The sequence below is a fragment of the Mastigoproctus giganteus genome, chromosome 11 (genome assembly GCF_048544385.1).
Source record: "Mastigoproctus giganteus isolate SK-2022 chromosome 11, ASM4854438v1, whole genome shotgun sequence".
NCBI classification, from domain to species: domain Eukaryota; kingdom Metazoa; phylum Arthropoda; class Arachnida; order Uropygi; family Thelyphonidae; genus Mastigoproctus; species Mastigoproctus giganteus.
The window spans coordinates 67,477,370-67,490,545 of record NC_143585.1 but is presented as its reverse complement, the minus strand read 5'-3'; the positions used below and the strand labels follow the sequence as shown (position 1 = coordinate 67,490,545).

Genomic DNA, 13,176 nt, shown 5'->3' with positions numbered 1-13,176 from the left:
CAAATCCGCCCTACCATGAAATATTGTTCCCACATCTGGGGCGGTGCTCCCAAAACCTCTCTCAGACTTCTAGATTCCATTCAGAAGAGGGCAGTTAGATTAATTAATGACTCATCTCTCCACTCGCTGTCTCATAGACGTACTGTTTGTGCTGTATGCCTCTTCTACAGATATTTCCATGGGCACTGTTCTTCTGAATTGGCTTCTATAATTCCCGCTCTCTCTTTCAAAACGGTCAGAAATACGCATATCCCGTATTTCCTAAAAATTAGTCTACAGAAGTTCAAGTTTAATGTCAACGAATGTCTTCTTTCGTCTTCTCAACCTCTAACCCATGCATGCTACTAAATACTACGGGTTATAATACCTCTTGTGTTTGGGGGGGTTTCATTAAAAAAAAAAAAAAAAAAGGTTATTTTCCCGTCCTTTATGTAATAACTTGACTCCCAGTTGATGGATTTTCATGCTTTTTTTTTTAATAATTTTTTTTATTTAGGCTTTTTAGGAAGATTTGTGTAACCTTTTTAATTCCATTAAAATTGGACTAATAGTTATCACACCCGTCCGTCCGCATGTGATAACTCTACTCAGTGCGGCTTCATAAAATTTCATATCAGGACATTTTAGACAGATTTTTCGATCTTTCCCCAAGTTCATTAAAATCGAACCAATAGAAATTCGACAATTGGTTTTTCTTTTTCCATTCGTCCGCACGTAACTCTACTCCCAGTGAATGGCTTTTCATGAAATTTTCTATTTCGTCCTGTTAGAGCGATTTGTCGAGCATTCCTAATTTAATTAAAAATGGATCAGTTTAAATCCAGCAATTATTAAACAGTATATTTATTTTAATACATATCACGGGCTGTCCATATACAGTGTACGTATATTGTAGCTGAAGCATTGAATGTTATGTTTGTTGCCATACGCAATGAATGAGTGATGTGGCGGATGTGCAGAAACGAAGTTTTGTTGGATCGTGTATAAAAGTCGTTGCTTTTTTGGATATTTTTTGTTATAAAATACGAATTATTGGTATTGCGCCTGAAATGTGACGCACTGCGCACGTCAGCTAACTTCTTTAGTTGATGTGCACAGTGCCTCACATTAATGCCATATAGCTATGGTTAATGATGTATCTTGTAGTGTACAAGCTACAGTGTTAAAAGTAATCAAATAATAATTATTTTTTTTTTAAATTAATGAACTGCATTTCTTCAAAACACCCCATACATTCTATTTAATTTCATTAATGCTAGAAAATCGTTTTCCTTTCATTGAGTTTTTTAACTCAGGAGAGAGATCTTAGCAAGAAAAAAATCAGTTGAATAAAGAAGATTAAGCTACACATAACCCAGTGGTCAGGTGCGAGGGTACATAAGTACACAGGCGCCTCCGTAGCCAGGTGGGAAGGAGCAGCAGTGCGTAGCACACGCTTCTTGATTAGACCGGGGTTCCAGCCCGTCACCACCAAATACGGAGGATGCGGAAAGGTCAGGGAATGACCAACGCATATCCCAGAGCAATATGGCCTTAGTTGCTAATGCTCCTAAAAACGAAATAACTGACTAACTAACTAACATAAATACACATGTTTTGAGTGACCGTGGTTCAAAGGCCTGCGTGACTACTAAATATGGTATTGTTTCTAGTCTATCTTGTGCCCTCCTCTGACTTTCTGGTCGTCCAGGACTATAAACAGAAAATTTATTTATTTATCTCCTTGGTTTTTCAAAATCTTTTAATTAAAGAAGGCACATTATTATTATGGAGTTGTAGCCATTCTGTTGATCAGTGATCACCCCTTTTGCATTGAAGAAAAACCGTTAAATAATAAATGTGTTTAATTTTGGATTGAAAACTGAATGAACTGCATTGATATTAACATTTCCATTGATATTAACAATTCCATTGATATTAACATTTTCACTTTTGATTTTCGCATTCGTCCTTTCCGTGGCATGAGCCATTATTCTATTTATCTTGGAGAGGCCATTACAGAATAATTGATTTTATAATCCTTAAAAAAAAAAAAAAGCAGATACCGAATCCTTAAATAGAAATGGCATTCGGATGCATCCAGTCGTGGAAATTTCAGCGTTACGCTACGAGGGATGATATGCAAATTGCCAATAATGATCGTAATTTTTATTCTGGTAAGGCGGCTTCCTGGAGGCGAATATGACCTCTGAAAGCTCTATTGCAGTAACGGGTAATCAATTTTTATAGTTATTTAAATGTTCAGACGTGACTTGCCCAGTTCTACTCAAGCAGGCAATGTATTTCTCCCCTCACCCCCGAAAGCTGTAGATATTTGATATTATCCGTTTCATATTTTAAATCTTAATTTTACTTATTGGCTTTGAATTTTTTTGTTTATTCCGTAATACTGCACTTTATTTATTTTGATATTTGACTGAGAATAAAAAACCAAGAATTATATAGCAGGTTTATCTAATTACTAAATGGCCTTGCTGATAGAATTTTATTGAAAACTTTTTGAAGATAAATATTCACTGCTGCCTTGTTCATTCAAGGTTTACGACAGCATAAATTATATTTATGGTTTTTATTCCTGACTCAAAATTTTTATCATTGCGATGCTACGAAATTAAGCTATACTGCATGTTTTTATTACGAACATTAAATTTATTTCTAACATTTGTCTAATGTGCAGGTTCTTGATTCTTTTAGCTAGCTAAACATTAGCGATATTACTGTATCGCTAATGTTTAGAAGATAGCTACATAACTTTGTCTTCAGCAATCTGAGTACTAAGTGTCCTTAGTGAACTTCTTAAAGCTTGGGAACTTAAGTTAGAACACCTGATTGATATTAAATGAAGATACATTATTAAGCTACTCAAAACATACAGAGAACATTGTAAATCATACTGGAGAAATACCATGTTATGAAATTTTAGGAAGTATCATCATTTGGATCTCCATCAAATGTAGACAGCAGGATACAGTAAATTATACGCAGGATTGCCGAATTGCATATTTACAATTGTGAAATGTAACACACGTCCACTAACCGAAGGCTGCACTGGACTGAAGCAATCAAGTGATCTAATAATTCTATTATTAAATTTTAAGCAAACCGAACAGAAAGCTAGAATGATGCAGCTGGTTGGAATTGTGTGTGTGTGTGTGTGTGTGTGTGTATATATATATATATATATATATATATATACACACACACACCGATAAAATAAAATAAAAATAAATAAAACATAAGCCAGTAGTATGACAAAAACTGTAGAGCGAAAATTAACATTAAAATAAAATAAACCAACAGGGAAGGGGAAGTAAAGGTAATAAGACATAAACAGTAGCCAAAAATCCCCTATATAATTTAGCACTTTAAATCCAATTAATAAAGCCGATATAAAATTTAAAATAATGCCAATTATATGATAATTTAGCGGTACCCCCCAGTAAGGTACCAGTTCCGAAAAACGTGAAATATCACCAAAAAGGGGTTAAAAAAACTATTAAGAGAAAACAAAAATCAAAATTATTTTGTCATTATTTGGCATTATTAATTGGATTTAAAGTGCTAAATTATATAGGGGATTTTTAGCTACTGTTTATGTCTTATTACCTTTACTTCCCCTTCCCTGTTGATTTATTTTATTTTACGTTATTTTTATGTTAATTTTCGCTCTACAGTTTTTGTCATACTACTGGCTTATGTCTTATTTTATATATATTTTTTGTTTTATTTTGAATTATCGGATATATCTACGCATCATGTGGATGGTGTGCATTTTGCTGCCTGTAATGATAGCTTAATATTTATTTTTTCTTATTTTATGTTATTACATCTTAAATTTTAAGTCATTATATATATTGTGTGTGTGCGTGTGTGCGTAGGGTGTCTCAAAAATATTGGTACAAACGTTTAGGGGAGGTAGGTAATATCTAAAGGAATGTGAATCGCATAGGAACCCTTAACCGGAAACGTCACGGGAAAGTAGTAGCAGAGGCACAAGAAGCAGAAATGACACAAGACAGTAATTAGTGGCAAACTTTTATTTCACATAATATTAACAATGGAGTACGAGATGGATGCATTTCATGATGTTACAACAGATGCTCGAAAGTTCCACCATGAGACGCGATGCATGCGTGACACCGACGCAGCATGGATTGGTGGACACGGTCGAACACACCTGGAGTTTCTTTGACAGTAGCAGCAGCGCAGACGAGTCTCGCCACGAGATCCATTTCCGTCTCCACAGACGAGTCTCGCCACGAGATCCATTTTCGTCTCCACAAGCGATTCATACACGATAGATTTGAGAGCCCCCACACAGAAAGGAATCAAGGCTCGATAAATCAGGTGAGCATGGGGGCCAGGCAACGAGTCCACCACGGCCAATCCATTGACGCCCAAAACGCCTGTTCAAATGGTCATGAACACACCTTCCATAATGGGCAGGCGCCCCGTCATGTTGAAACCAAATGTTGCGTCTCACATTTGCTGGAACATCGTCAATATGCGATATTTAGCGGAGTTCATGCGGGATGGTAACAGGCATGGGCCGACTAAGCAGTCACCGACCATACCTGCCCACACATTTATTGCGAAGTGTTGTGTCGCATAGGGGCGCACACCGTATGGGTTGTCGTGAGCCCACACATGAGTATTGTGCTGATTGAATAAACCTTCCCGAGTGAAATAAGCCTCATCCGTGAACAAAACATAGGCTGGAAAATTCAAGTCTTGAACACTTTCTTGGAGCTGCGCAAAAGCCACACCTTCAGGATGATCTTGGGGGAGAGTAACTGAACCCTTTGGAGATGAAAGGGGTGTAAGGAATCGTCGTGCCCGACACGCTGTACACTGCAACGAGACACTCCTAAGGCAGAGGCAACGGCGTGTGCTGGTATTAGGATTATTCTGGACGGCATTCAACACACTTTCTTGCATGGCGGGAGTTCGCGTCGAACGTGGTCTGCCCGCACTACTCCTGTTACTTCTAAATGATCCATAATCGCACAAATTTTGATGCACACGCGCAAACAAACGGTGGTCCGGTACATGTCTGTCTGGGAAGCGTTCTCCATAAATTCGTTGAGCGGCTCGTCCATTGCCCTCTGCTAATCCATACACTAGGTGCATGTCTGCCAGCTCACAGTTCGTATATCGATGCATGCTCTTCGTGCGGCGACTACTGCGTGAATGAGTAAACCTGAAATTTTCCCTCTCGGAAATTGATGAACAGCGCCGTGTACCGACTTACGGTGACGTTTCCTGTTATGGGTTCCTACGCGATTCACATTCCTTTAGATGTTACCTACCTCCCCTAAACGTTTGTACCAATATTTTTGAGACACCATATATATGAAATGTGTAGAAACTAGGTCAAAATTCTATGTACATGAGAGTGAATTCAGCCTATTGCGATATCCTTCCCCAATCACCAGATCTAAATCCATCAAAGCACCTGTGGGACGAAGTGGAACGAACTCTTCGAAGTAGAGATCCGCGACCCAGAGATTAGCAACAGCTGTGGGAAGCAATTTAATCAACATGAACTAGCATCCTTATGGCGCGCTTTAGCCACCTTTGAGTTCACAAAGAATTCCGGCTGTTCTAAGGGCTAAAGAAGAGCCTACTAACTAATAGGTAGGCGTAGCTAATAAAGTGACCACTTGGGATGACAGAGTTCCATCTCTTGGTCTCTTCATATTTGCTGTTTATCTTGGTAATCTTTGCACTGAATTCCGAGATTTAAAATTAAAATTTTCCGTTTATATTCCGGGATGACCAAACGGTCAGAGGAATTCACAAGATAGACAGAATACAATAAACAACACCGTATTCAGCAGTCACGGACTTCAACTGAAGGCACGTGTACTTATGCACCCGCGCGCCTGACCACTAGGCTACGGCGGCCTATTTTAATGTTCCTTTAGTGACCTCTGCAGATTAAACTCCTTAATAAAAGGATTTGAGCAAAGCTGCGCATTATTGCTGCAGTGACCCCTTAGCTGTTAATGCTAAAAGTTTTCAGTATTGTTCTCTTATAACTCACATAAGTATAAAACTTATGGATATACTTGTGTCATAACCATACCAAGGTTTTCATACGGCTCTCTTGTCTTAAATACCAAATAGTAGGTATCGGTGTTCGCTTGGGGATGGTCCAGTTTATGTTTTCATATCGTTATTTAAGGACGCAGTTTCGCGTTATCGCAACAGGTTTATGTGCTGCTGTACTTCCTATGTGATTACTTGTTAATTATAGTTTTCTTCGAATTTTAATTGCTTTTTTTTTTCTTGCAGGTAGCATTTAGCTCAACTATCACATTGCAGCAGCGATTTTTATACGTGGTATAAAAAATTAGGCCTGACGTAGCCCAGTGGTCAGGAGCGAGAGTGCATAGCACGCGTTCCTTGAGTGGACCGGGGTTCAAGCCCGTGACTACTAAATACGATAAATATTTGTATTGACGATTTATTGTAAACTCTACTGACTTGGTTGTCGTGCCGGAGTATAAACAGAAAATTTATTTTTATTTTTTAAAAAAGCGTTTTTAATTTAGACATCATTTAGTTGATTACACCACATTTAGTATATCTTTTATCTTTCTAAATTCGCTGCAGAAGGACGATTATTTCTGTGGTTATTTTCTTCAGTTCTTTTGCTTTATTACTTTTTTTAACATTTTCTTCTTAATTGGCTGAATAATTGCTAATTATTTTTGCATTATGTTACAATCGGTTCTTGATCACGATTATTTAGTGTATCTTAGTGCAGATCCATTTCAAACTAAGGTATGAGTTTCAAACTAATCTTGGAGAAATATGTTCTTTTTGTAATAACTTATCATTTCAGTTTTTACTGCTGCAACTGCTATTGTCATCTAACTCTGGCGTCAATAGGACGTTAAAAAAAAACAAAAAAAAAAAAACAAAGTAAATCAAAATCGGTGTGCTGTGTACAAAATTGTTTTCTCTGTAAATAATAACCAAGCCTTGTGTTAATCTATATTTCTTATCTTAACCTTTGACTTTCCAAAATGTTAAATCCAGCAAGCGAATGAATGGATCATAGTGAGTGAATGAATAGTTAGTCTTAAATCTGCACAGATATACGATAATAGCTCATATCAGATTTACATTATGACACAGCAGTACGAACTTCCAAGATTTCGTAATGAGTGTATTCAAATATGCTCGTAAATCTTAATTGTGTGGTGTAAATCTCTTGAAGTTGCCATACCTGTTATTTCTCATTGTATAGTCTTTAATTGGGTAGCGATACGTAAGCAGACACGTGCTAGTAACCTTGTCTCTCGCGAACAAAAGAAGTATGTTGGCCCGCTGCCTGTTCAGAGGGCAACCCTTAAAGTCTTAGTTAATGAGTCACTGTGTTGCCGGGTCACGTTTCTGTAAGTGGTCTAGAATTTATAAATCTTTTTGTTTTGATGTTTCACTCTAAATTTGAATATCGGCTTTGATAAGTTTCTCATAAAAACTTCTCCTTTTGTGCAGCTTGGGTGTGCGAAGAGGTGGACGCCTGTACCGACCGTCCGGGTTTTGAAGCCATCAAGGCACTGCACCGTCAGCTGGATGACGACGCCAACGGTAACATTGATGTTGCGGAGAGTGACGAGGTGAGCACATGTTGACTCAGCGCAACTATTCTCATTAAAAAAAAAAAACATTCTGTGCGTACCTGCGCCAATAAAATTAGAATATTGCTACATATAAAGGTGATTTTAATGGCCGTTTACATAAGATACGAAAGCCCTTCTTCCCCCTCCCCCCTTGTCACCTTAAGACCAACATTTTCTTTTAGAGGTTCAGGAACAGGTCCTTATTTGTCACTTAATTTATAACGCTTTGTTTGGTGTCACACTGTCTGCTAGTAGACGACATCGCAACCTGCTGAAAGGTGCCCTTTAGCAATGTGATAAGTGTTCTAGAAAAGCTAGACGCTTGTATGTATGAATATCAGAGAGAGAGAGAGAGAGAGAGAGAGAGAGATAGAGAAAGATTAAAAACAGAGGTAAAACTATAAATTCTGGGACACCTAATCTAACTTTTATTAGTTCGAAATTGCAGTTTTATATTAAATGCTAGCATATTATAGGATTTTTGCTACTGGGTAGATAAAACAAATTTATTGTGAACAATAGATATTCTGATATTCTCATGGGATACTGCATCCTGCGATGGATAATCGCAGGGCAGATAATCCACTCACCAGCCCCAGATACTTAAAGATAAACACAAATGTGACGTCATGGAGGTACATTATTCTCACCGAGGATATGTCCACCTTTGTAAAACTTTTGCCTGAACTAACAGATTCTCTCTTTTTGTCTGATTGCATTATTTCAGGCAAATCAACCAGAAAGAATAACCAATTCAAAAGCACCTTGTACTTTTGTACTTGTCATCCCCTCAGGATGACACTTACAAACCTCTCTGGTCTAAAGAACATGTTTCCAGAGAATACCATAAAATACTTCAATAGCCTTGGAATAAATCCTGTTAAATGTAGTAATGACAGGATCTACATACCAAAAATACTTGGAAGATACCTCTTGGCAAACCAGCCTATAGAATCTCGTCCTCTACCCTATTGCTTCCATAACTCAAGGAAGACAAAATTAGTTTGGACTGTGGACTCCACAAAAGAATACATTATAAACCCTTACTGTTATATTTCTAAAAGGAATTGTAAATAATTGCATCATAATCTCTGTAAATGTATAGGAATAGATGCACTGGGGGTATTAGCATATTAAAAAAAAAAATTATATTCTAAACTGCATGAAAACTGTACATGAACATAGTAATAACTGTAAGGATTCCGGCACAACTCCTCTATATATTTAATTTATCAGTTATTGTATTAATGATAGTCTGTATACATAAAGCTAGAATAACTGTTACGTGAAATAGTGTTATTATGTAATCTTATTATGGCTCTGTTGTTATTAGATCTGTGTTTCCAACACAGTACACTCGCCTAGCGAGCAGGCTGTTCAGCGGATGAACAAAAAATGGCTAATAAAACTATTAATAACAATTGCATGTGAACACAGTTTAGGAATTCAAAGAGAGAATTGGAAACTGATAAATAATTATTACAGACCTGCCTTTAATAAACTATATTTGAAACATACTGGGCGATTTATCTTTTGCCCTTTTACAGTGCTAGCCGAGCGATTTTTTTCATTCAAATCACGTGTGCCAGAATTAAATTTTAACATTGATTTCTGCAGCAGCGAGGTATTTTTGATTTATTTATTGAGTCTGTCGAGACTGGAAGCCAATGATGCATAACCGGCTAGCCTCTTGTGCATTTTAAGTAAAACGCACACTATGATAATATTGTTGAGGTATGATTAAAACTAGGAGAAACATGCTTTAATGGGGTTGAGACATGAGCAATAATGAAGGAAGATTATTAGAATAATTGAAGCTGTTGAGATGTGAATGTGGAGGATGCTTGGAAAGGTGAAATAGACAGGATTAGGAAGTATTGAGACGTGTAGGGAAATGTAGAAGTATGATAAAGGCTATAAGTAAAAGAAAGAAAAATTGGATTGAACATGTACTGAGAGGGAGACTTGTTATTTTGATTTTTAGGAGCATTAGCAACTAAGGCCATATTGCTCCGAGAATATGCGGTGATCATTCCGTGACCTTTTCCGCATCCTCCGTATTTGGTGGTGACGGGCTCGAACCCCTGTCTAATCAAGAAGCATGTGCTGCTCCTTCCCACCTGGCTACGGAGGCACCAGGGAGACTTTATTTTGAAAGTAAGATGATAGGCAAGAGACCGAAAGGAATAAAAAGAATTGCAATTTCGTATGATTTGATAGAGGTGTCATGGCTGAAGGAGAGGCTGGAGACAGGGAGAGATGGAAATGTGGTTTAGTTTTTACCTGCCTTGTGGCAGGGAACATGTGGTGATTATTAAAACCCGATATAGTGCGTGTTGTCATATCGTGAAACGGTTCATTGTCCTACAGTTTCATTAAGCTTTGAGCGTTCTTTCCAACTTTTCGAAACGTTGAGTGTAGATTATCAATTTACAGGGATTTTTTTTTTTTTATATATAAAAAAAGAGACAATAACTAAATCTGGAAGGTGCAAAATGAGGGTGGGGTTGAACCTGTGGAGCTTGTGTGGCAAGGATTGGCCAGATTGGACGGGACTTAAGAGTACTGTACCATGAAATACTTCAGCTGTGGAAATTTTAACGTTTGGAAACTGTGCACGTGCGTGGAGATCTGATTGAAGTTTAGCGCTTTAAATGAATTGAGTGAATTTAAATGCTCATGGCGTCCCTACTCTTTTATAGTTTTTCCTTTTTTTTACTGATACTGTTAAGCTTGTTTCCTAGTATAATTTTGCGCTGCTAATTTAGAATATAATTGGGATTTGCATCTTTCAACAGACATTTCTACTCGTTTAAATGAATTAAATCGCAAATTGCAAGGAAAAAGGATTTACGTATAGTGCAGGTGTTTTCCGAATCAGATTAGGGTTATTTTGTTCTAGCTTTTGAATAAACTTTCTTATTTGCCAGAAAATATTTCAACGCTTGAAAGGTATAGTGGACATAATGGTTCCATATCGAGCAGCTAGAGTAGTCGTTTTAAGAGCGAGTTTTGAACTTCGATGAGACAGAACTTTGTCCAGAATATTTTCTAATCCATTCGAAGCCTTTTCTCATATGCAGCTTCAAAAGGGATGGAAAAGTCAAAGTATTCTGAATTTTGGGACTGAATAGTGATGAACCGAATTATACCTTTGCAGTGGCTACTTGGAAACCAACAACAGAACTTAACACAACTTTTAACATAAACCACCATACACTACACTCAATTATGTCTTTTACAGAGCATTTTTTCACAAGAGTACTTATGGCGCAGATGTGGGAAACCACCGGTGGCGCCTTAGCCCGAATACTGTACCACTATGCTCGAAGCCGTACTCACTGGCCTGTTCAAACACTATCTTGTTCTTGGAGCTAGAAAACAGTGTACGCCAGTTTTCAGTAAAGTTATTATTACTTGAGCTTATAAACAAGCGTTAGTTATTTCTGTACTTACGCTGTTAGACATTTCTTTAAATTAATATTTCCAAGTAATTTATAAAGTGAAGACTTTCAGAGCTTAATTACCAATAACAACAGGGCCGATTAAGTCTTCAAACTAAAACATATGCGATGATTGGACTATGCTGTGCCTGAACTTGAAGAGTAACTGCAAGATTGCTTCTTGTCTAATAGTTATATACAATTTAAGTTGTAAACCTACATTTGGAATATAGTGTTCAAGTGTAGAGACCTCATCTGAAAAAAAAAAAAAAAACAAACATTGAACCTCTTGAAAGTGTTCAAAGAGGGGCAACTCTTATGGTGAGATCGGCAAAACAGCGACCGTACATCCAAGAAGACTTAGATTATGTGGGTTACAGTGCTTGGCAAGCAGGCACCGTAGAGGGGACCTGATGAGATTTATAAGGCTTTGAGAGGGGGTTAGTAAAATGAATGAAGGCGGAATTTTCACATCTTCACTGTTATAAATAATTTCAGAACTAGGGAATAAATCCATAATTTTAGGGAAGCGGTTTAGGCTAGATTGTAAGTTTTCTTTAGCCAGCTAGTTGTTGATTATTGGAACAAGTTGCTTCCGCAGGCAGTTGAGACTGACAGTTTGAATAAATTCGAAATCAGCCGATAGTTATCTACGTGAGAAGGAAAGTGCACACATTCGTATTTTTCGTAAGGTTTATGGCCTACCTGGTCGCCTGATTCTTCAACTCAGGATTTGGGAAAAATAAACGCAAAATGTATGATTTTTAGGCTCTATTAGGCATAAATATAAATAAATTCTAAACTTTACACAAACGAAGTACTTTCAATTTAAGTATTTATTTCTGATTGCATAATTGTGCGCTAGAAAATTTTATAGGCGGCAGAAGGCAGTTTAATTGTGGTATAGCAGTGGTGTTTGAGGAACTGTGCAGCATTTCTTAGTGCAGTGTGTAATGCCCCCCCATTCCTAAGGAGAACGTGTGTTTGTTCTGGAACGCTACCTTGCATCGCAGTTATTTTTACAGTGTCAAGAGACATTCAGTAATAAACATACAAATAGGTCGCACTAGATAACACAACGAGTCTTCGTATAGCACAGCGTTTTAGCCAAACAGGTATTGCGAATGAACATAACCAAAAATGAAGTTTTAAACTTTTTTTGAGATTTTGAGGAAAATGTGTCGACGTGCGCATTGAGCCTCGAAAAAGTTAGATGCATACACATCGAATTCATATGAATGAGCTAAAATAGTCAGATAAAGAAGCTGGAATAACATGCCGTGATTGGCTTTGCTGCTTCATTCGTCCAGGAATAAATGTTCTGTACAACCTATTTTTCTCAGATGAAGCCTGATTCCAGATGAACGGTTATATCATCAGCTAGTATTTAATTAAAATGTGATGCAAAGAAAATTCTGATGTTTTTTGATGATTGTATTTCGTAAGGTTTATGGCCTATCTGGTCGCCGGATTCTTTAACTCAGGATTTTTGTGTGGTGCTCTCAAGGATATGGCTTACTCCAGTGGTATCCAAAGTGGAGTGCGCGAGATAATCCGCAATATATCAATATTTATTAATTATGAAAACTTTAGTTTTTCGGAACGTACGGTAATTGAAAATAAAAATTATAAATAAATGTTTTTTTTTTTTTTAATACTTCAGTATTCATCTTTGATTGCGTGGCTTTATTTGATCATGCACGTTCAAGTACATGCATTTTGTACTTCAATTTAATTTTGTTTTTTATAATGCCTTCCATATAAATGATTTATATATATATATATATATATATATATATATATATTAAAGTTATATTTAATTTTTTATAACGGAGTGCGCGCTGGTCCTTTTAAAGTTTGGAGACCACTGGCTTATGCAAACCCACGTGCTCTGGCTCAACTGACTCAAAATATTGAGAATTTGTTCTACTGAGAACATATTAGTAATAGCAATGACCGCATGGTGCAAGAAAGCCTATGGCTTATGCTGCACCAGCCAAAAAAAAAAAAAAAAAATCCGAACAAAACAATGATAAAAAATAATAATAATAAAAAATAAAATAATAATAATTAATAAAAAAAAAAAAGGAAATTAAACC

At 36.9% G+C, this 13,176-nt stretch overlaps 1 protein-coding gene across 3 annotated transcripts in view; it reads left to right on the top strand.

Moving 5' to 3' along the window:
- The window catches only part of LOC150078087 (stromal interaction molecule homolog), a 298,210-nt gene that overhangs the window by 110,939 nt on the left and 174,095 nt on the right, over positions 1-13,176 (top strand). For 2 of the 3 annotated variants that reach the window (XM_090385520.1, XM_090385518.1), the window contains exon 2: positions 7,510-7,631. The exons of the other annotated variant lie outside the window; for it this stretch is intronic. In XM_090385520.1, coding sequence (XP_090241646.1) covers positions 7,510-7,631 — 122 coding nt within the window. The remainder of the gene's footprint in view (positions 1-7,509; positions 7,632-13,176) is intronic. 3 annotated transcript variants of the gene reach the window in all.